The sequence below is a fragment of the Abrus precatorius genome, unplaced genomic scaffold, assembly GCF_003935025.1.
Source record: "Abrus precatorius isolate BTA unplaced genomic scaffold, Abrus_2018 Scaffold7, whole genome shotgun sequence".
Taxonomy (NCBI): domain Eukaryota; kingdom Viridiplantae; phylum Streptophyta; class Magnoliopsida; order Fabales; family Fabaceae; genus Abrus; species Abrus precatorius.
In genome coordinates, this window is record NW_020874417.1 from 16772460 (window position 1) to 16795591 (window position 23132).

The 23132-nt window shown below is 32.0% G+C and overlaps 4 protein-coding genes across 4 annotated transcripts; 2 read left to right on the plus strand and 2 right to left on the minus strand.

Annotated features, from left to right (window-relative positions):
* The first annotated feature begins 1945 nt into the window (after nucleotides 1–1945).
* LOC113873402 lies at nucleotides 1946–5098 on the plus strand. The gene is made up of 3 exons (XM_027511506.1): nucleotides 1946–2085; nucleotides 3296–3535; nucleotides 4942–5098. The coding sequence occupies exons 1-3, from the start codon at nucleotides 2068–2070 to the stop codon at nucleotides 4987–4989; spliced, it is 306 nt and encodes a 101-aa protein (XP_027367307.1). The 5' UTR covers nucleotides 1946–2067; the 3' UTR covers nucleotides 4990–5098.
* A 2264-nt stretch (nucleotides 5099–7362) lies between these two features.
* LOC113872374 (60S ribosomal protein L6-like) lies at nucleotides 7363–9147 on the minus strand. The gene is made up of 4 exons (XM_027509882.1): nucleotides 8834–9147; nucleotides 8458–8564; nucleotides 7902–8083; nucleotides 7363–7801 (listed from the first exon to the last, which is right to left on the minus strand). The coding sequence occupies exons 1-4, from the start codon at nucleotides 9088–9090 to the stop codon at nucleotides 7646–7648; spliced, it is 702 nt and encodes a 233-aa protein (XP_027365683.1). The 5' UTR covers nucleotides 9091–9147; the 3' UTR covers nucleotides 7363–7645.
* A 4893-nt stretch (nucleotides 9148–14040) lies between these two features.
* On the plus strand, nucleotides 14041–18872 carry LOC113873768 (shikimate kinase, chloroplastic-like). The gene is made up of 12 exons (XM_027512072.1): nucleotides 14041–14088; nucleotides 14185–14300; nucleotides 14377–14576; nucleotides 15257–15315; nucleotides 15508–15562; nucleotides 15655–15727; nucleotides 16193–16280; nucleotides 17403–17485; nucleotides 17585–17714; nucleotides 17876–17954; nucleotides 18215–18279; nucleotides 18426–18872. Exons 1-12 carry the CDS (start codon nucleotides 14068–14070, stop codon nucleotides 18483–18485), a joined length of 1029 nt encoding a protein of 342 aa, XP_027367873.1. The 5' UTR covers nucleotides 14041–14067; the 3' UTR covers nucleotides 18486–18872.
* A 43-nt stretch (nucleotides 18873–18915) lies between these two features.
* Nucleotides 18916–21820, minus strand: LOC113873767 (pentatricopeptide repeat-containing protein At4g39530). The gene has a single exon (XM_027512071.1). It carries the CDS (start codon nucleotides 21729–21731, stop codon nucleotides 19182–19184), a length of 2550 nt encoding a protein of 849 aa, XP_027367872.1. The 5' UTR covers nucleotides 21732–21820; the 3' UTR covers nucleotides 18916–19181.
* Between the last annotated feature and the right edge of the window lie 1312 nt (nucleotides 21821–23132).

A 23132-nucleotide genomic window follows, 5' to 3' on the forward strand; every position in this document is an offset into this window, starting at 1 on the left:
TATGGATATGTGAATTTATTTCGAGATATTTAAGATTTGCAATATTTAGATTTTTGAGTTAGTTTTTCATGTGTAAATAATATTATACTCTCAATAACAGGTTAAGTCCTTGTTAAACTACAATAAACCAAGCAATACCTGATTATGCCGCTTCACTATATGCTCAAACGGATAATATTTACTGATCTACAAGAAGCCAAAATATTACAATTCACTGTGTCTGTTAGGTTATTGAATTATAATATATTGTCTGTGAAAAAATTATAATATATTAAACTATGCCCTGGAAAATATTTAGAATCAGGGCGCATACATCAATTGAAATTTCATTATTTTCAAAGAAAATATTTTTTGTACATCTTGAAGAGACATTTTTAAGTGTCTTTCATGTTTCAGAGATATATTTTTGGAATAAATGTATATTAAAAAAATAAAACAATAAAATAAAAAGCAAATAATGATATACGACATCACATTCAATATCAATTTTTACTAATTTAAATAATAGGACTAAATTTAAAAATATGATGTGAGAAATGAAGTAGAAGAAGCAAACAAGGACTACAACAGAGAGGGAAAATGATAAGAGAACTGAGGATGGAAGGTGTTTAACGAAAGCATGGAACAAAGGTTTCTTTTTTTCTAAAATTACTTAAGTATCGTCAATGTGGACCAAATATTCAACTATCAAAACTTGGCTCTTTGCCCAGCTCCAAAGGCACCACCATTTTAGCCAAAGGTGTTTCTAAACATTATGTAAGAAATACCCATTTTCAGTCAATGAGGGTGTATAAAGCCTAGCACTGCCCACTAATATTTCATCAAGAAACAAATAAAAATAACCTTAACATGTACCAAACTAAAGGTGTGTGATTATAAATACCAGCTTGTCATGCATGCGAATGAACTTTTCTTTAAAAATGAAACACACTCTTAATAAATTTCGAGTTTATTAAAAAGTATGTTGTTAGAATTTTTCTTTTTAATATTTAACGTCTCTTTATGGTTGATGTTGACTAAAGAGAGAAAATCTCAAAATCTGATGAACTAAAAATACATATACCTTTTTTTTTATGTGGTTAAAAATTATGTAATCGAAAAGAATATAAACCATTCATGTTCGGTGGTCGATGCTCACCGTGAAGAATTAAGCTTTCAATATAAACGTCACGCTCAAATTTTTAAAAATTAGAGGCTCGATAGAACGATTGTGTTTTTCTTTTCTTCTATTTTTTATTTGTGATTCGACGATGTCTAGGTAGGACTTTTATGTTTATTAACTTTTCAACATAAGAATAAATCCGATTGAATAGTCAAATATGACACATTGAATCAACTTCATTGACTAATCAATTGCTTATTAACTATCACATTCACCTTCTGTTGATAATAATGGTTGGGCAAAATGCTCAAGGAGAATAACCAATAAATTAATCAACAAGAAATATCTTTATAATTACTTGTATTTATTTGTATTACCTTTATTTGAAAGGGCATAGATTAATCTTTTTAATGTTATTGTTTTTTTAAAAGCTTAGTTCCAATCTCTCTTTCTTTCGGCCTAACCTTGTGTGAAGAAAAAAGAGGGTATCCCGTATCCATCCACCAAGGTAAAGTGAGTAATAAGGCCAAGTCAGACACAAAAGAACCAATAAATGAAGGGAAATGTAGAAGGCAGACACATAATATATTAAATGAAGTAATAATTTTTTTCAGTTTGAAAATATTTTTTAAAAATATATTTACTTTAATAAAAAAAATTGAAAGCCTTTTTCTATTGTATTTTATATGAAAATAATAAATATGAATAGCATTGAGATGTTAATAAATTAAAATTGATTTGATAGATGATGATACAATAATGTTAAGTCAGTCCAATTGCATTGTGTAGTAAGTTTCATAACAGCTCTATTTGGCTGCCGCATCACATCAGCAAAGCGGGACCTCTCTTTGTTTTCTTTCTATTGTGTGTCTCACTCGCTTTGCTATTGCTTCATTTACGATTCACTCTCTCTATAAAAACACGCTATTACTTCAAAACCCCTTTCAAGATCTGAAATAACTCTCATGGAACGTCGTAAAGAGGTAACTTCTCTCTCTCTCTCTCTCTAATCTAATCTAATCTATCTTCAGACTGTATTGATTCGAAGAAAAAGCAATCACCTCGAGTGTAGTGGATTTGCGTATCACTGTGTATTTAGTTTAGTTGCGCTTGCTGCATGCGTTTTTGTGGGAATGTGAAATTCTCTAATCGTCAGTCAGATCATGAATCTGGAGACTAAATTGCATGATACAAATGTTGAATCACACGAACCAGAACAGAAAACAGAGTCCCCTTGTCTTTTAATTTTGAAATCCATATAAGAAAACTTTGATTCTGTTATTTAATAGCTAGCGTGAAATTAAGAAGATTTAATTACTGATTAGCAAAGCCTTGAAAATCCGTATATTGTTTTGATATTTAATTTTGGTCATCGAGTAATGATTGTTATTGACCATGCATGATGCATCCTCAGGGATTGTTGCGTTTTTCGCTATGATTATTTCCTATTTCCTTTTCATCACTTCAATCTGATAAACGTAGACGCGAGGACGACGATTCGTAGCCTTTCCTTTCCACCTCGGATTAATTAATCATTTTGTTTTTTAAACCTTGAAATGGACCCCGATAACCTGGAGTTACTGTATTATTCTTAAATACTTTGCTACTCATTTGTCTATATTTTTTAACATCACAAATTCTATTTTACCGTTTCGTGTAAACTTTTTCTTTTTAAAAGGATGAAGATTCTCTAATCTCTACTATTGTCTTTAACCTCGAAGGAATCTTGATTGCACTGAAACGACAATAACTGTGTTGCAGTCGTACAAGTAATCATAAACTCCTTTCTAAAGCAAAGAAATAGTCAAATTCATCACTGAGATTCTTTCTTTCCCGCGTTTCCTTTTAGAGTTGATTAAATTGTGATATGCTGTCTATGAACTCGTAACAACGTCCCTTCTCGTATACATCTCATTGACATTTCTTTTATATATGCTACATTATTATTAACGTTAGAGTTTTATTGATGGCAGCTTTAAGAAAAAAGTAATAAAATTATATAAAAAATTATTTATTATATTTAATTATATTGAAAATTTATTTATTGTACTTTTTATCTGATAAAAAATTATTATTTTTAGTTATTTATAATCGAGCTGATCAATAAAATTTTATTATTTTTCCCTTAATATTAACTTGATTAAAAATTAGTGGTGATCAGCTGACCAAGTTGTTCATCTTGTCTTAACATAGAAAAATGGTCCTTGGCTATCAGTGCCACAATTTGGGGACTGGGATCAGAAGGGCGAAGTGCCGGACTACTCGCTTGATTTCTCAAAAATACGAGAAACTAGGAAGCAGAACAAGTCAAACATTTCCAGGGCAAGCCTTGGTAATGAAGAAGAGTTCATGGATTCAAGCTCCAACAGCGTCAACACTGGCCATAGCAGTGAGCCCCACCACCCCCAATACCATCAAACCCACTCTCCAACTGTAAGATTCTTAGATTCTTGGCTTGCCCACCTTGGTTGTTCTTTCTCTTCTTAGCTATTTTTTTGGGCAGTTACCATCAAGATGATATATATATATAACTTTAATATTCCAAAATAAAATGTGGTATGTGGCAAGAACATTCTTCATACTTTTTTTAATTAAAAATTACTTAAAAAGTTTAAAATAAACACTATCTTTGTGCGACTGTGAGTGTGTTTTAAATTTTAAATGAATGTTTTTGTATCTATGCTATGTCCTAGCGAAGTTGAGCCATGCAAAAAACAAATAAAAAGACAAGCGTGGTCAATGTGTTTTGTGAGACATGTCACTGTACCAAAATGATGTGGCTTAGCTTTTACAGAGTTACACTGAATTTAAATTAAAAAATATATTTTTCTTGCTACTAAAATTGAACAGTAGTCACCAAAAAAATGGAGATGTTCTCTCTTTCTGACTTTTTCTTTCTTTCTCGTCTCCTTGAGCATTTTTGCGATTAATTTTGACTGATTAATTCATAATTTGGATTAAAAAAACTCAGTTGACATTGAGAATTTTTTGCCAGAATTTTCGTTTCTCTTCAAGAATTTTCACTTACATCAATGTCTTCTCTTTCTGTTTTTTCTTCTTCAAGTTTAATTCCCTATTCTCCTTTCATTTTTAGTATTAATTAGGACTTAGGATGACCCAGCCTTACTAATCTTCATGTAGTTGAACAATTAATCTTTTCCATACTGCATCACAGAAAAATCTTTGACAGACTCTTGAAGGAAATTAAGAAAATGCAAAAACTTTAGGGGCATGTTGCACAAGTTAATTAACAACATGAATCCATGGTTTCGAACTTCTCCTGCCGTTGTACCATATATTTTTTTCACACAGAATATGAGAAAAAGTAGTGAAGAATAATGTAGTGGAAAACTACACAAATATTTTCCCATCCAGAGAAAGAAGAGGGTACTATCCAAAGAATATTATTGTGGGACCCAGATTAACTTGATGGATATAGATGTAAGGCGAAGGCTGTAAATTATTTATTTAAATACCTAGGCAGCACGCAATTCAAGTTGCTGCACATGCAATGGATGTCCGAGGCAATTGCATTCTATTCAATGGTAAGAGAACTACAAATTATAAAATTAATATATTGGGATAGGTTGCTCGTGTTTGTTGTTTGATAATGTCCCTTTATGTGGTTATGAGAAACGTAGTAGAGAACCCAATAACAATGTCTCTGATGGAAGTTTTAAATAGAACTTTACCGCACATCAGATTCATTCTCTAGATCCCCAATAGATTGGTCTCAGGTACATTTGTGGTTTCAAGTATTGCTTAACTATGTAGCATATACGCATGACCCGGCATCCTTTACATCTTTTTGACTTTTCTGTTTATTTTTTCCCCTACAGGCAAGGAAGAGCTTCCTCAGTTATTTCAATTGTTGTGTGAAAGCCTAATATTTAAGGGCAAATGCAACCTTTCTCTTGTTTTCTGAAGATTTCTGGATAGGAACAGTTATGCTTCTCTGTTCATTTGGTGATGAATACTTAGCTGTCGCTCTTGAATTAAAAAATAAACCTTTCCTTTTCAGTCCTAATCTCCCTAAGACACTTGTTATGGTAGCTCGAAATTTGGTTAATATAACTAGAGGTAAGGATGGAAACCATTAAAAGGGCGCTCATGACAAGAACCTGCATTATTTTGAAAATGACTAATATACCCGTATGCTCGAGACAGCATTATCTTAAAAACAAATAAAATACTTCAATAAACCTCTACCTCTGGCAGTCTGGATGAGTGGTCATGTGTTAATTGCTGATCACTCTTGCCAGCCTATAATGTTGCATTTTTGTGAAGACAATCAAATAAATATGGGAGTTGGAGGCTTTTCGACTTAAATGGGGTTTCCCTTATATTGATTGCTTTGGGAAGCACATGGACGAATTTAGCTGACCTACATACAAGCGTCCATATAACAAAAATGGGAGTAGGACCACCAGCATACACCCAACTGAATTTTCCTCTTCAAGATATTCCAACAAAGTTTTAGCATCAAAATTTATTTTTTGCAAGTCCTCTACCAAACTCTATCCCATCATACAATTCATATCTTTAGGCTCTAGCAAACCCTATTCTCACAAATCATACCATCCATAATAATTTCTTTTGGTACAGTAGCCGTAGAATAAATCTCCAAAGTTCTCGCAATTGTATGAATCCTGCATTTTATTAATTCCTAAAATTTTAAAATATTTGTTAGTCACCAAGTCTACTAAAAAAAGTTTAGTTTTTTTTTTCTTTATTTAAAGTGTTTTTTTTATATTGTAAAAAAATTAAAGTGAAATTCATTTGCAACATTAAGAACTATGGTAAAGCTTTTCAACAGTTTTTTGAGATAAAATAGCTCAAAAAAGCTGTTAGTATTTATTAAAATCATATTTGAATAAAAAAAAATTAAAAGCTACAAATTATTATTTTTTTTAAAAAAAAGCTAAAAATTAGGCATTCTCTTTTAAAAAGCTACTGAGACAAAATAAATTTTTTTAATAATCACTTTTCAATAAATATATCCAAACAAAAATAAATTCTACACATAATTAATTTTACATGATTCTTCAAATAATCTAATTTTTACAACTATTCCAAACACGCTCTACATACACGACACACATAACAACCTTGATGACAGAGCAAATTTTTAAAAACTAATTGTCAAGCCTCTATTTTAATATTTTCAAATAGAAATTTATATAATTATAAAATACTTCCATCTTCTTAACCGGGGGTTACGCATCAAGTAATATCACATAAACCATTCTAATATGACTTGAAACGTGATATAAATATAATTAAATAAATGTCAAGTCATAATTAAGTGTTGACACATAATCTCAAAAAATTTAAAATTTATGAAAAAATTATTTTTAAAAAACTACTAATACATTTTACTCTTCATTATTTCAAAAGAACCTCCTAATTATTTACTTACTCGCAAATAGCTATCACAAGTTATTACAATTTTAAAGATTTAAATATTTTTATCTTTAAATATATCACATTTTTATTTTTATTCCTTCAAAAATTTAGTTTACCTTTTAGTTCTATATTTAATTAAAAGAATGATGTTGTTTTAATCTCTCACTAATCACTACAAATGAAAAGCATATGATTTTTGCAATGTTTAATAATTCAAATAAATATTTTTTAATTTATATTCACCCTTTCTATTTTTTAACCTAACCAAACAAAAGATAAAAAAAAAAACACAACTAAGCATTTACAAATAAAATGAGAAGAAAGTTTAACCATTCAAAGGTACCTAAGTCACAGCATTAATCTTTCAATTTTTTAAATTATCAAATTAATTCCTCACTGCATTAATATTAAAATGCTACGATATTAATTTAAATTTCTAAAACTACTGACACAAAATTAACATTTCAAGTACCTAAAATATCACAATATTTTAACATCATAATAATCTCAATGGTTAAAATGCAAATTTATCGATGAAAGTTCTTAAAGGACTAATATGTAAAAACCCATGTAAAATTAAGAGTTTTCCCTGTGTATATATTTAACACAACTATATAACACGTCTTATTTTCTAATGTACTAAGGTACTATCAAAACTGCACCTGCCATAGAGACCTATTCGGAATTCCTAGTGTCTCATGTTCCTCTATACAACTAACATAAATTTTTGTTTTGGCACTAGTCACCAACCTTACTAATTACTACCTATATATGTGTTTCCAAGATCAGGATCCCTGCAGTTCTTTTTTTAAAACCACATGGAACAGGTCCCTTAACACAATAATTTCTTATTAAAATACTGAAGTAAAAATTCAATTTTTAAGAACTCTAGAGGATCCTTATCCCTGTTTCCAATATTCTTCGTTGATCGATCTAAGATGAAAGCCCCACAAAATATCTAAAATTCATACAATCAATAAAACGTTAACGAGCAAAATCCACGTCACAATCGATCACCTAACAAAATTTTACGTTCTTCCTTTGTCCGTTGCCAATAAAGTTATACGAGTGCAACTATTAGGACCAACATCAATCAAAACAGGATAGGAAAAAACATGAGCAACACTCCTCTTTTCTCTAGAAGACTAACTCGTGAGGCTTTACACCTGCCTTAAGGGAAAACCTGGCACCCAGATAAACCTTCAAGTCTGGAACACTTTCAATGGCTTTTATCACCGCAGAGTCTACAGTTTTCTGGTCATCTTTCTTCTGCTGGGGCAACACACTCTTTTCCTGCATTAGGACAAAGAAGGTAAACAGATCAACACACAGAAACAAGCGAGAATAACATGGATGAAATACATCAACAAAATAAGAAAGTTGACAATCCCACCCCCTTCTCTGCCTCAAAGAACTCGCCTTCACCCTTCTTTTTCTTTTTCTGGGCTTCCTTTGTAAAGTACTTGTCATCAAAGTTATCCACATTAACAGCAGAGACATCTACTTTGGTTGATGTGCCAATAACATAGGACTGATTCACACGTCTCAAAGGAACTCCATTAATCTTGAAAGGACCTGAAATGGAAAGTGAGAAACATGAGTCAGACCAGCGATAGGTAGAACTCGCGCTTCCACTTTGAGATCAATAGATACCAAAAAGCCAATGTCAAAGTACACTTTAAAACACACCCACGAAAATAACCACTAGCATTTGCTCACACATGCACATAAAAATACACAAAATGGAAAGTTAATACTATAACAAGAGACAACATTGAAACTAGAAACAAATGTATACACCTCAAGCAAAAAATGAAGAGGCAACATTTCCAAATCGATTACCCATCACAAGTAAGTCATCAACTTAATTAAAGTTCACAACATGAACAAAATACATGGCAATCAAAATCTCAGTAATAAAAAATTACACGATTAATGACAAAACTCACCAGTCACAAGAAGCAACCCAGAAGGAAGCTGCTTGAGAAATACTACCCTCTTTCCCTTGAATCGACCAGCAAGAAGAATCAACACTGTCCCAGGAGTAATGCTAGCCCTGAAAACACACCAAACAAAATAACATATGCCACGAGCGCCACATGAAAAAAAATACAAAACACAATAGTTTTTATTAAAAAAATAGTAAACAACAGTTCATTTCATCATTTGCCATTTAACACTGACTCCATTAGATCCCAAATTAATTAAGAAACGTCGCTATAAAATAATGAGATAAATAACTTAAATCAAATATAAACAATATATAAAAACTCAATAACAAATTTACACAAGTGATGATGGGATTCATAGTGTGTGAGAATGCACCTGAGCATAGTGGGTTTTGGTTTGTGCTTGTTTAGAAGAGGCTTCTTGACATCATCGGCAGGGTAAAACTTAGGGGGCTTTTGAGGAGTAGCTTCAGGTTTAGGTTTAGGGTCATGGCGAGGAAAAACGCCACCGTTTTTGGCCTTGATAGCCCAGAGACCCCTCTTGTGGTACATCGCCGACCTCGAGTACTTTCCAATTCCCCTTATCAATTCAGGGTTTCTGCTAACCTTCCGTGTTCTCTGCTTCGCCGCCATTGCTGCTACCACCACAAACCCTAATTTCGGTTCAATCAATCTACGCAAGTGAAAAGAGAGAGGCAAAAGTTCTAATACACCTTATTTGTAATAAAACCTATGAACGGGCCTTGACCTGACTCAGGCCCATTAACTGCATTTCTGTAGATCCAAGCCCAGTCCAATATGTCCCTGATTTTTTTATTTGCTGGTTTTTTGTTTAATGCGTATGGTAATTAATACACTGAAAGTATTTAAATAAAATTTTACATAGCAACGCATTAATATCGTTTTTGACATAATACACCAAAATTAAAATTCTTATAATTTTACATGACACTATGAGAAAAATGCCTAAAAATATATTTGATAAAGACTACGAAAACAATAACAATTCTATTTTATTTACCTTTACGTCTTTTTTTCACTAATGGTGACTCTCTTGTACTACTTAGTAATATTTAAACATCACCATTGTAAAATATTATTTTATATATAACAGTCAATTTGAAAGTAATCCCCTTTTTTTTCATTCATCTTTTTTACTTCCCAAAGTTGCTTTGAATAGACTCGCATTCAGGACAGAAAAAATATTTTGGTAGAACACATTAATCAAATACAATGATCTTATTCATGTGGGAAATTTTTGCTTTCTTCTGAGAAAGTATACAGACAAAGGTCATCTTTAACTGCATTCTTTACATAATTGTATATCTTGAGTAACTAAAAGTTAGCATCCTCGTGGAGCAACCATGGTATGTAGAAGTAATGTTACTTATTACTGAAAAATGAGTCCTGTTCATTTTTTTAATATATTTCTTGTAAGTTGCAGGGATAATAATGCACTAAATTCAACCTAATTGCAAATTCATTGTGGTGAATTACTCAAGTATTTGACTGTATACAACATTCTTATGTAAACAATAACATTTGTTATTAATTTTATGTTTTCCTCTCTTGTAGTGTAACAACATTCTTATGTTGCTAACGTCAGAGCAACATTTGGGAAAGGGTTTGAACAATGAATTTAAGCAATTGATTTCAACAGTTGATGAGCAACTTAAAGGCTTGGCTAATTGTAATACTATCACAGTTTGATTCATCTCAATCGTCAAGCAAAACTGCGGTAGAGCTATGCACATAACCAAACCCTTTGATCTGTAGAATCAAATTGTCTAAAATTAAAGATACAAGGGTAGAGTCACAATGGGTTGTGTCTCTGGCAATAAAGGTGTGTTGAGAAATATATTTAAAACAATGTTATGTCGCTGCATATTTGTGCTGCTCTACTTTCTTTGACATAAAAAAAGGGTTGAAAGGTTATACGAGTGAAAACTGATAAAGTCATGCAGCACCCTGAAATAACCTGTTATTATTTATTTTTTAATTTGAACGGGGCATAATTTTATGTTAGTTTCGTTTTTTAAACGAAGTAAACTTAATTTTTATTTTTTTTACTTGTAACTCACAATTACTCATTTTTATTTGAATATTCAGGAGTTTGCAATGGACTTTAAATTTAAAATAATTTTAGAACTTTAAAAATTTGTAAATTTTAAAAGATTTATGATACCTAAGATTGAGGTTTAAAGTGATTATTTCTTTATTTTAAGTAAAATTGTACGTTTTAAAATAATTTAATTGATTTAAAAACAAAATAAAATTTATGATTTTAGATAAAAGAAAATTGACAGTGAAACTAAATTTTTTTGAAAAAAAAAATTGTTGACGCTAAAACATCTGAGATAGTAAAATTTAAATTTAAATTAAAGCATAATTAATATTCAAATTATTATTTATAAACAAATCTCTAATCACATTTTAAATATTTATATAAAAGTTTCAATAACTTTTTATATTTTTCTTTTTCCACAACTCTCCTCTTTTCTACACCTCTCTCCGACTTGCATCACCTCTTCCTCCGCCTCTTCCCTTTTCCTTTTCAATGGGACTTTCACAAGATATATCCAGCTTGTGTGTGTAAGATTAATGTTGTGTTTGGGAGGTGCAATTGAAGGAAAGTATCCAGCTCATGGCATTTTTGGTCTCAACCCTCATTATTAGAAGCAACAATTGGAGGATGTATAAAAGAACTTGCCTCACCCCAATTAGTGCTTTGGCCACAAGTTAAAGAAGTGTACATTATCTTATTATTTTATTAGTAATTATGTCTTCTCCATATAGAGGAACTCTAACTCACTTAATCTTTGCAAATAATAATTAATAGAAACTATTTTTTACTTACTTAATTTTTGCAGATAATAATTAGTATAAACTATTTTCTCAATTGTTACAGTAAAATTATCTGTTACTATTAAGAATACACTTATCTTTTGTGTTTTCTCTCCTTATCTTCTGATATAATATTCTTGGTATGACAGACGTGAATATTCCTAATTCTCTTATTATGACGTGGGAGTTACCTACAAAAGACACTCAAATGGTAAAGTCACATGTTAGTTTAATTTTCTTTTTATAAGCAAGATATTGGACTAATGGACTTCATGACTAAGTCCTGTCTTTAGCCTTCTTATTAAATAGATAATTAATGATCATCTATTTTAGTTTCTTTAATCATTTTTATTAATTTATTTTAATATGACTGAAGTGATGTCTGTCTTTAGGTCAAAGAGGTATTCGGATTCCTCTTTTTGTTGTAATGATCAAGTAATGTCTTATTGAGTACACTATCTTATTCTTATACTAAGTCAGAATAATACTCATTAATCTGAGCAAATTGAACTTTGTCGTTGTTAATAGAGTTCATATAATAAGAAGAGCCAACATGAATTTTTTCTTAATAAATATTTTATTGTGTTGATGAGGGATAACAACCATCTAAAAATTGAAACTTCAATCATTCACTACATGACACAATTTTGAAAGGGAAAAGAAAAAAGGTTGCAGGAGGGAGAGAAAAAAAATGAGGGTTTAAGGGTGTAAGAAAAGAGAGAAAGTAGAATAATGGATAGGGAAAAAGGATTATGGAGGAAGAGGTAGGAGTGAGGTGAGAAAACGGGTGTTAAAATGTGGATGTGGAAAAGGAGAGAGTGTGCAAAGAAGAAAGAAATTTTTTTTTAATGTAATTATATAAAATATATTAAATAATTTATTTATATTATATAATTTTAAATAAAATAAATTAAACGTAATTTTATGTAAAGTGTGTAAAACTGGCTCTTTATTAGTCAATTAATGGTAAAAATTAATTTTTTAAAATAAAAATTTATCATAAAAAAACATATATATTTATATGTATATTAAAAATATAATTAAACCTTAAATAAAAATAAAATAAAGTTGCAGGTAAGGGTAGGTAGGTTTTGTGGCATAAATGGTAGGTAAGAACTTTCTTCTCGTCGAATATTTCAACTTATCAATCCCAAAGCATTATAATAAAAGTATGTAATTTTAAAAACAAAAATGGGTCAAATAGATTAGCAGTCAAATATAACTGTTTATAAAGGGCAAAATAATCAACCCTACGGCAAGCCAAAGAAAAACAAAAACAAAAAGGAGATCAGTGTTAATGCGAAGTACTGCGAAGTGCCAAATCACTGAATGAATAAATTAGACTAAATCCTTGTTCCGGTTCTCGAGAAATTTTGAGTCCGGTATTTAAATTGGTAATTAAATATTACTTTACTCTTAAATTTTTATCTTTATCATTTATTTTAGTTTTTAAACTAAACTATGTTAATAAATAATAATAAAAAAATTAACATATCATGTTAAGTATTATGTTAAAAGTATAGTTAGTTGAAACAATGTTATTTTTAGATGATAAAAATAGCATCGGTGAAAAAAATTGAAAAAAAACTTCTTAATTATTCAAACATTGTTCAAACATTATTGTATAATTTTTTTCTTTTAACTTAGAGAAGAACCCTAAAATTTATTGTATAATTTCACTGAAATTATGTTTATGTTTAGCGTTGAAATATTTAAAGATTAAAAGATAGAAACTTTACTTGAGAGAGAGATATCTATTTAATGAAGTATATTAAATAGAATAGAACGAGGAGTCTAATTTGAGAAACTTCAAAATTCAAGAGATGAGATAGATTGAAAATGTTTTTATGAAATAGAAAAATATCTTAAAAGAAAAAGTTACTTAGTTAAAATGCAAGATTATAAATATTAGCTAGTTTTAGGTGTAGATTTTTCAAAGATTATACTAGTTCAACTAGACAATTTTGACCATCACGAGATATTGTAAATAACTTAAAAAAAAAAACTTCTCATAGTGTAAAATAATGGTCTAAAATCAAGGTTAGAGAAAGTTAGATTGAAAGCTATAATATAAGTAAGGACAAAATATGAAAAAATCTCACATCTTTTGATCTAATTCTTTATTTGTTAAACTTATATCCGTTTGCATTTACTATCATTAAATTGATAAAAATGTTAGAAAGTGAATAGGCGTACTAGCCACTTAGTGTAAAAGTCTAAATAAACTTTTCCTCATCCTAATTACTAATTTCAGCATTTCTATTTAAACTTCCTTTATTTCAAATTTTAAAAATATTGAAGAAACTAAATGTGAAAGGAGGATTTACTCATAAAATTAAACAATTAGAATAAAAAATCCTAAAATTAAGAGAAAAATCCTAACTATATTGTTACCAATAAAGAATCCAAATCTAAATACAAATAATTCTTAGAATTTTTTAATATTATTTCATCTAACTAAACTTTTAATAGTTAATATAACATGTCAATACCTGTGAATATATGATTGTATAGTATCTACTAAAATAACTGACACAAATAAAAATAAAAATTAAGAACTAAGGTGTCATTTTAAATTTTTTAGTAAATTAAAATGCAAGAATCAAAATCTCGCAAAGTATCAAATTGAAGGTTTGGTAGAATAAAATAACTCTATTCATGGCCATTGGTTATACCCTCGTACCAACCCATTTTTTTCAATTCTTATTTATTTATTTATTAAGAGAAGCAAAAATCGGTGGAGAAGTGCGTAGTGGTGAAAGTTGAATGCTGAATCAGAAACACAACGTGAGGAAATTATGCAGAAAGAAAAAGAACGTGAAAACTGAAAATCATTTCACTCCACAATCATAATCATTCATTCCTACCTTTTTTATTTTTCAGCTCTCTCTCACACCATTCTATATATCAATCTCTGTTCTCCTCCCATTCTCTCTTTCTCTGCACTGCAACCACTTCTTCTTTTTTATTTTTCAAATCCAAGTAGCAATAGATTACAGGTTAGTGATGCGTTTTGGATTCAGGTTTTGTCGCTTTTGTTGATCGATGACTGATGAAAACGCTTCGTCGTTTCAGAATGGATGCTAAAGCTGCCCGGAGGTTACAGCTTTCAGCGGTGGTTCAGCCGCAGAAGATTGGGAGAAGACTGACTTGTAGTTTGGGGATGTCTCGGGAACCGCAGAGGGTTCGGGTTTTTGTTTCGGCCAAGTTGTCTTCCACGATTCGGCGCAGGACGACCAAGTTGGAGGTTGCTTGTTCTTACGACAACATTCCAGGTTGTCATAAAAATCAATTACCCTTTCACAATACCCATAACTTGTTTTTTTTTTTGTATATTTTTTATTTGTGTATCGTTGGATTGCGTTTTTGCTTTTCTAGCTTTGGATTTTTATTCTCTTTTATTGTTGGAGTGTTTTTTTTTTTTAATATAAATACACATAATGAACCATTCTTGTAAATTATCAATGAATTGGGATCAAGGGTCTGTCCTTGTTGTGTGGAAAATTGCAAATCTGCCCCCAAAGGTACCTTCCCTTTTGTTATTTTGATGACTTCATTATTTTTCCCCAATCTGAATTATGCACACAAACATAGCTTTTTCTAAGGTTTTTTTTCCCCAGTAATGTTTATATTGAAAAGCATGATGTGATTAATATGAAATGATAGTACTAATAATCACGGCAGCTGGTCCCTTGAGACAGTAGTTTCTGTCGAGGTGAACCTGGTATAACTACATTGCCCAATTTTGAGCCAGCTTTTATTATTTGCAGATTGAATTAGCCTTCCTATCTATTGATTAGTTGAAAAAATTAACTTACGACATCTTTTAAGGAAAAGCATGGTGGTTGAGATGTAGTGTGTAATATGCCTGCATTGGATCTAGTTTCTTACTGGATAAAACAAGTGCTACCCATTTGGAATGTTCACGTATTATTTCTAATGTTATTTTTTGTAGCTTCAATATTGGAATCTGGAACTCATCACGCTCCTCTTGATGAAGAATTGATTCTGAAGGTAAAACTATGATGCTCTATGTCATTTTTAATTAATTTAAGCCATTTCAGTCTACTAATGCTATATACATATATCCATGTATAATAGAGTAAGCAGAATGCAGAAGAATCAAGATAAAATAATGTTAGCTCAATTTGTTGCTTGCTTAAGTATCTATATGCCATTATCTTACTTGAATCAATAAAATTGCAGAATAAATCGCAAGAGATCAAGTCATATTTAAATGGACGCTGTATATTTCTTGTTGGTCAGTTTCTTGGTTGACTTCTTGTGCTTATGCAGTATGCTTTGGAAATATGATTACTTTAGCATTCAAAATGCTTTGAATTTGACGTGCAGGAATGATGGGCTCTGGGAAGCCGACTGTTGGGAAGATAATGTCTCAAGTGCTTGATTATGCATTTTTTGATAAGTTAGTAGGTTAATTGCTCACTTTTTCTTCACAAGGAGAAATTTAGCTTAATAACAAGTAAATCATGTGTTGGAATACCCAATGGACCAGTAGAAGTAGAACACAGAAAGAATGATATCTGGCCATAAAGCACTCTAGTACTCTATTCTTTTTATTTGTGCAATTATTTCATTATATTTAGTATCTGATATGAGCTTCAACTGGTGATTCGTAATCAAATTGATATTAGAGATAACTGAGGACATGTAACAGATATAAATATGTGTGATTGTATTCAATAAATGAAAACAGGTGGGTATCAATTACTGTGGGGAAGGTGATCTACTCTGGTGTACAATATTTCTATTCAAGATCCTTATACAATCGTGTACATATTCTGTCACTTTACAATTACTCTGTTTCATGATCACATTAGTGGTCTTGCTGAATATTTTCTCTATTTTGTTGCACCCGTGGGTGTTTTAGTGATACATTGGTGGAGGAGGTGGTTGGTTGGAGATCTGTAGCTTATATATTCAAGCGCAATGGTGAGGATTTATTTCGTGATGAGGAGGTCAGTTGAAAATATGGTTCAGTGTGTAGGGAATTTAAGTTGTTTTTAACTTTTAGATTTTCCTGTCTCTTTAATCACATCCAATATGCTTATGTTCACCTATATTTATATCATAAACTTTGGCAAGGAGATGGGAGATCAAAGTCAATGTATTCTGAAATACCAATGAATGACACTATCCTAGTACTGTCATAGGCAGGATGGCAGAGTACAAAATCAAACCAAAAAATACAATAAAATTTAATAGTTTGTGACAATTTACATCAGTTACTTATTTAAATCAAGTCAGTGAGATGTATGTCCTACATTTTAGCATCATTTGTTAGAATAGATGAAGTGCAGTGCTCCAAGTAGTTTGGATTTCTGCTAGGATTTGATTGAGTTTGGTCTGTCAGGAAAGTAAACAACCAAGGAGAGAGCAGAGGCCTATAATGGTTGATTATAAGGCATGAAACTTCTATTTGTTGACTGAAGGGGTTGATTTGTTGTCAGTCTGACTTTTAGGCATAGGGTCTCTTCTGCAATCCTAACTCTATTTAAACATTTTAACAGAGTCACTGTGCCTACTCGTAAAAATAAATCCTCCTCCCATAAAGGATGTTAACGGACAGTTTCTGGTTGTAGTTCATTGGGGCATTGTCATAAGAGCTCTTTATGTGTTAACTAACCATTGCTCCGTGTCTTCATTGGCCCAACAGGGCTTAACTGTTGCATGGGACTTTTTGTAGTTTGGGGCCACAGACTATGCTGTGAGTTCCCACCTGGTCATGGAGCTATAACCTAATCCAAGCCATGCTGGCAGACACATTATTCTTTAAGGTCTACAATTAGTTTAGTCCTAAGCAACATGCCAGATTAGTTGAGGGTATAGTTAGTTTGAAATAAGGCCAAGTTAAAATTTTGGTACTTTGGTAGAATAATTTGTCATAAGGTTCTGGAATATGATGTTAATAAAAGTCGGTTCGCTTAGTATCTGACGAATGTGACAACAAGCCACTACATTATCTCTGAATTACTGTTCTTCTGTTCAACTATTAATGCATTTAAGTGTTGTGAATTGTTTTTGAAATATTTTGTGTTGTCATCACATTCACCGTTCAGTTTCTTTACTTACTGTTTCAGACTAGGGCATTGTATAACTATTCCCAGATGCGTCGACTTGTTATTTCTACTGGTGTTGATGCTGTTACGAGGCCCATCAATTGGTATGAGAATTAACTCTCTACTGGAGAAAAGTTTAGGCTTCACTATTTTTTTACCAACTCTTAAGTCTTACATGGACTGGTGTGTGGATGGATTCTCAGGAAATATATGCACAAGGGGGTTATTGTTTGGTTGGACGTACCAGTGGAAGCCTTGGCACCGAGAATTGCAGCTGTAGGAACTAATTCTCGCCCCCTTCTACGTTATGAAGCAGGGGATGCATACACACGGGTAAATTATTTATGTTCCATTGTGGGAGTATTTTTCTTTGGTAAACATAATATAATAATTTAAGAACTAGTCACCGTAGTTGGAGCAATTTATCATTATAGGAATTTGTACCAAAATGTTTTTTCTGCCAAATTATTTTACCCTTTGAATTTCACATGCAGGCTTTGATGCGTTTTTCTGCTATTTTTGAAGAGAGAAGTGAAGCATATGCCAATGCCCATGCCAGGGTCTCATTAGAAAGTATGTCTATTGATCTTTCTTTTTTGTTGAGAAATAAAATATGTGGAATTGTCCAGACTCTCTGGGAAAGAACAAAATTGCCTTGTATTTACATATCTGGCATTCTGTTTGGAGCTTAATATTTTTCTCGTGTTCTGACTCAATTAGTATTTCAAGATTGCCCGAATACAAAGCATGTAAATTTCATTTTACAATCTTTTGTGAGGCTCAACCCCCATTATTCCTTCATATTTCTGATGCCAGTCTGTTGCTTTGTGCAGATATAGCAATAAAACTGAGCCAAAGTGATGTGTCCGAATTGTCTCCAATTGCGATTGCAATTGAGGTATAAAGCAATTTCTGGCCCTTGCCCTTCTAACAACATTTCATTTTGTTGGCCTAGGCAAACTTAAAATTCATGGGCACTTAAAGTTGAATCTAAATTTTCTATCATTGATATGCTTATCTAACGTATCCAATTGTGTCTTGTAGGCGCTCGAACAAATTCACAACTTTTTGAATGGCGAAGGTAGCTGTTATTCAGAATGCTAGTACATACTTTGAACCCAAGCGTGTTTTGATTGTTTATATTTTTTTCATGCAATTTGAGATTGCAATTAAGGTCATGCTCTTATGCAGTGTCTTTTCATTTGGACTGAAAAAGAAAGAAGTAATGCAACATGGCACTTATTTAGCATAATCTGACCGCCGATAGCAAAAGTATTTAATTTATTTGTTTTGTTTAGTGTTGATGTATGTGGAGTTGTTTGTTGTAATTCGAGTTCGTTTGATCAATTTATGTATGCCTTCTTCTAAAGAGGTTTGTATGCTGTAAAGTGACTATAGTATATTTTTAAGGAAAATACTAACCAATGTCTGAAGGTATTGGTTAAAGAATTAAAAGAAATTATTGAAAAACATAAAAAGACATTCATCTTCGTAATTTTTAATAAAACTTATTGTTTATTTATTCTTTAACAAATGCTCTTACATCATAAATTTGATAATTATTTTTTCGTACTGTATACAACATTTTTATGTAAACAATAACAAGTTTTATTGTTATCGATTTTATGTTTTGCTCTCGTAGTGTAACAACATTCTTATGTGACTCAGAGCGCCCTGATGGACTACATTCATCAACATTTGGTGAAGGCTTTGAACAATGAATTTAAGCAATTGATTTCAACAGTTGATGAGCAACTTGAAGGCTTGGCTAATTGTAATATTATCACAGTTTGATTCATCTCAATCCTCAAGCAAAATTGCGGTAGAGCTAGGCACATAACCAAACCCTTTAACCGGTGGAATCAAATTGTCTAAAACTAAAGATATAAGTGCAGAGTCACTATGGGCTGTGTCTCTGGCAATAAATCTGTGAACTTCATTATTCACTTCAATCCAACTCCAACCTGGTTCTTTCACTGCCCCACTTATGTCCATTTTCTCCCTCACCCTTCTTACTTTTGCCCACATACCTTTTGATGCAAAAATATTTGAAAGTAATATGTATGATCCACTATCTGATGGATCACACGAAATTGCCATCTCAGCAGCATATGTTCCCAGTTCAACATGACCTAAAACTCTGCATGCACTGAGCAGGCTCCTCCACACTACTGCTGCTGGTTTTATTGGCATCTTCTCAATAAATTCCTTAGCTTCATATATTCTACCAGCCCGGCCCAGGAGAGAAACCATGCAAGCATAATGATCAATCCCTGGTACAATTCCAAACTTTGACATTGATTCAAAGTAATGAAATCCAAGGTCTTGAAGCCCAGCATGGCTACATGCTGATAGAACACCTACAAAGGTGATATAATTTGGCTTCATTCCCTCCAAAATCATGTGCTCGAACAATTCAAGAGCTTTTACTGCCGCTCCATGCTGGGCATATGTTGAAATCATGGAATTCAAACAGGCAATGTCTCTTTGGTTTGTGGAACTGAATGCCTTGTGAGCCTCTTTGATGTTTCCACACTTGGCATACATATCCACTAGGGAATTTGTGACAAAGGGGTCATCATCAAGACCCATCTTTATCACCTGGTTATGAAATTGCTGACCGTGTCGGAGACTTGCCATGTTACTTGCTGCTGTGATTACTGCAGCAAAAGTAAATTCGTTGGGTTTTAGTCTTGACATCTGTAAATCTTTGTATAGTTTGAGAGACTGCTCATTTTCCAATTGTTGGCTGTATCCAGAAAACATTGCATTCCATAGTACAATGTCTTTGTCATTTATCTCCTCAAAAGCAACTCTTGCATCCCCAACACATGAGCATTTTGAATAAACATCTATCAGTGCACTTCCAGCGAAATTATCTAAAGAAACACCATATTTAATAATCAGGCCGTGGATTTGGCTGCTTAGTTCCAGGTGAAATAATGATGCGGATAGCCCAAGAAGGCTTACAAACGTTAATAGAGTTGGTGGTGATAAACTTAGCCTCATTTCACGAAAAAGATCCAATGCTTCGTACAGTTTGTCTTGTCTTGAGTATCCTTCTATCATTGCATTGTAGGATACTACATTTGTTACAGCCACCAGGTCAAAGACTTTTCTTGCTTCAGTCAAGGAATCACATTTGGCATACATATCAATCAAACCATTTTGCACAAAGTCATCATGATCTATGTTGACCTTAATAGCATAAGCATGCACTTGTCTTCCCGTTTCTAGGGCCTGGAGTGAACCACATGAATTGAGAATACTAGTGCAACCAAATGCATCGGGCTTCCAACCCATTTTAACCATTTCAACAAACAGATCTATGGCATCCCCGTGGAATGAATTCTGCATGCAACCAGCAATCATTGTGGTCCACGAAACAACATCTCTATCTATCAGCTGATCGAATAATTTCCGCGCTGTCTTCACGTTGTGACATTTCAAATAAAAATCTATAATTCCATTCACCACCGAAACATCCGTGTCAAAGGCCCTCCTTAACACATAGCCATGAATTTGCTTCCCCCCTTCAAGAAACTCAAGCATCGAACAAGCACTCAAAACGCTAGAAATTACATATCTGTCTGGACATGCATCTTCCTCTCTCATTTGTTTAAATATCTTCAAGGATACGTCACTTCTTCCCTGTTTTGAGTACCCTGATATAACTGTAGTCCACGTGACAGTGGTTTTAACTTCTTGGCCATCAAAAATCAACCTTGCTTCATCAACATAACCTTGCTTGGCATAAAAATCAATCAAAGAGGTACCCACATAAACATCTTGAACAAATCCACCCTTAATAACAAAACCATGCACCTGGAGAGCTTCACTGAGACTGCCCAATTGTGTACAAGCTCTAATGACACTGGCTAAAATGTACTCATTCGGTTCCTCGCTGCAACTTCTCCTGAACCGGCAGAACAACACCAATGCTTCTAAACTATAACCATGTTGGGTGTACATAGAAACCATGGAAGACCAAGTAACTAGGTTCTTCAGAGGCATTGTTTCGAACAGCTTTTCTGCATCACTTATAAGGTTTAGCTTTGAGTATGCGTACACGAGAGTGTTAACAAGGAAGACATCATGTTGATGAAACCCCAATACCACAACGTGGGCATGGATTTTCTTATAGTAATAAGGAATAGAAATGTTTGTACATGGCAATTGTAATAATTTGGCCAATTCACGACCAATTTTCCGTTGTTTAAGGATTGGAGAATCATGTAATTGAAAAATATGAGGTGACAAAATGGAGGTGTGGAACGTTTGGCTAACATTGAATTTGTTAAGGAATTTTAATTGGAATCCTAGTAGCAGTCGATGCTGGCTTCGCATCATAGATACGAGGTGAAAGCATGCTCTAATGAATCTTAGTTTAAGTTATGTCAAAATCAAAATGACCATTCGATCTACTTCGAATTCATGAGTATTATTGTCATGCCAGGCCGAAAAATTTATCTTAAAAAATATGAAGTCCGAAAAGCCCAATGTTATTAAGAGATCCACTAGTAAGGCACACTTCATAATTGGTAAATTTGTAAAATATTAAAATACTTACCTTAAGAATTGATCCATTTATAAAGATGTCTACGATATTTTATAAAATTTACTAATTACAAAAGGTGTGTTGAGAAACATATTGAAAAGAATGTTACGTCGCTGCATATTTGTGCTAGTCTATTTTCTTTGAAAAAAAAAAGGTTTATTTTCGTCATCTACGAGAGAATTTTGTTATTAAGATACATATTAGTAAGAATTTGCACAAATATACATGAAAAAATAACAATAATTATTATGCAATTGAGAGTGAGTAGACGAAACTATGTTTTAAAATGTTGAAAGATTATATGAGAGAAAACTGATAAAGTCATGCAGCACCCTGAAATAACCTATTATTAATTTTTTTTTTCTTTTAAACTGGGCATAATTTTATGTTAGTTTTGTTTTTAAAATTAAGTAAACTTAATTTTGGTTTTTTGTTTTTGTTTTTGCTTATAACTCACAGATTACTCTTTTTTATTTGAATATTTAGGAGTTTTCAATGGACTTTAAATTTAAAATAAATTTTAACAGTTTAGAAAATTCGCAAACTTTTAAAAGATGTATGAGACCCAAGATTTGGGTTTAAAGTGATAATTTTTTTATTTTAAGTAAAATTGTACGTTCTAAAATAATTACCAATTAAAATTTTATGATTTTAGATAAAAGAAAATTGACGGTAAAAGTAAGTTTATTTGAAAAAAAAAATAGTTGACTCTAAAAACATGAGGTAATAAAATCCCAATTGAAATTATCGAGTCAAAAAGTATAATTAAATAAAAATAAAATAAAGTCGCAGGTGGTGGGTAGGTAGGTTTTGTGGCATAAATGGTAGGTAAGAACTTTCTTCTAATCAAATATTTCAACGTATTAATCCCAAAGCATTATCATATATCTGATTCATTAACCACACCCAGAAAAAAAAATGACTGATTCAAAAGTCTTCTTCAAAATTATGACCTGAATCTACCCTTCTCATTGCATGACTCATATGCGGCCCACACATTTTAGATAACAAAATGCATTTTGACTCCAAGGAACTGGTTTTTCTTTACTACGTTCTTTATTTTGAAATATAAACTTAGCTATTTTGAAAAGGTAAGTGATGTCGCAATAACAAAGCGCTTAATTAATTAAATGAATCCGTGTATAATTAACCACTTTTATATATTAATGATAAACAGATTACTTAATGAAATT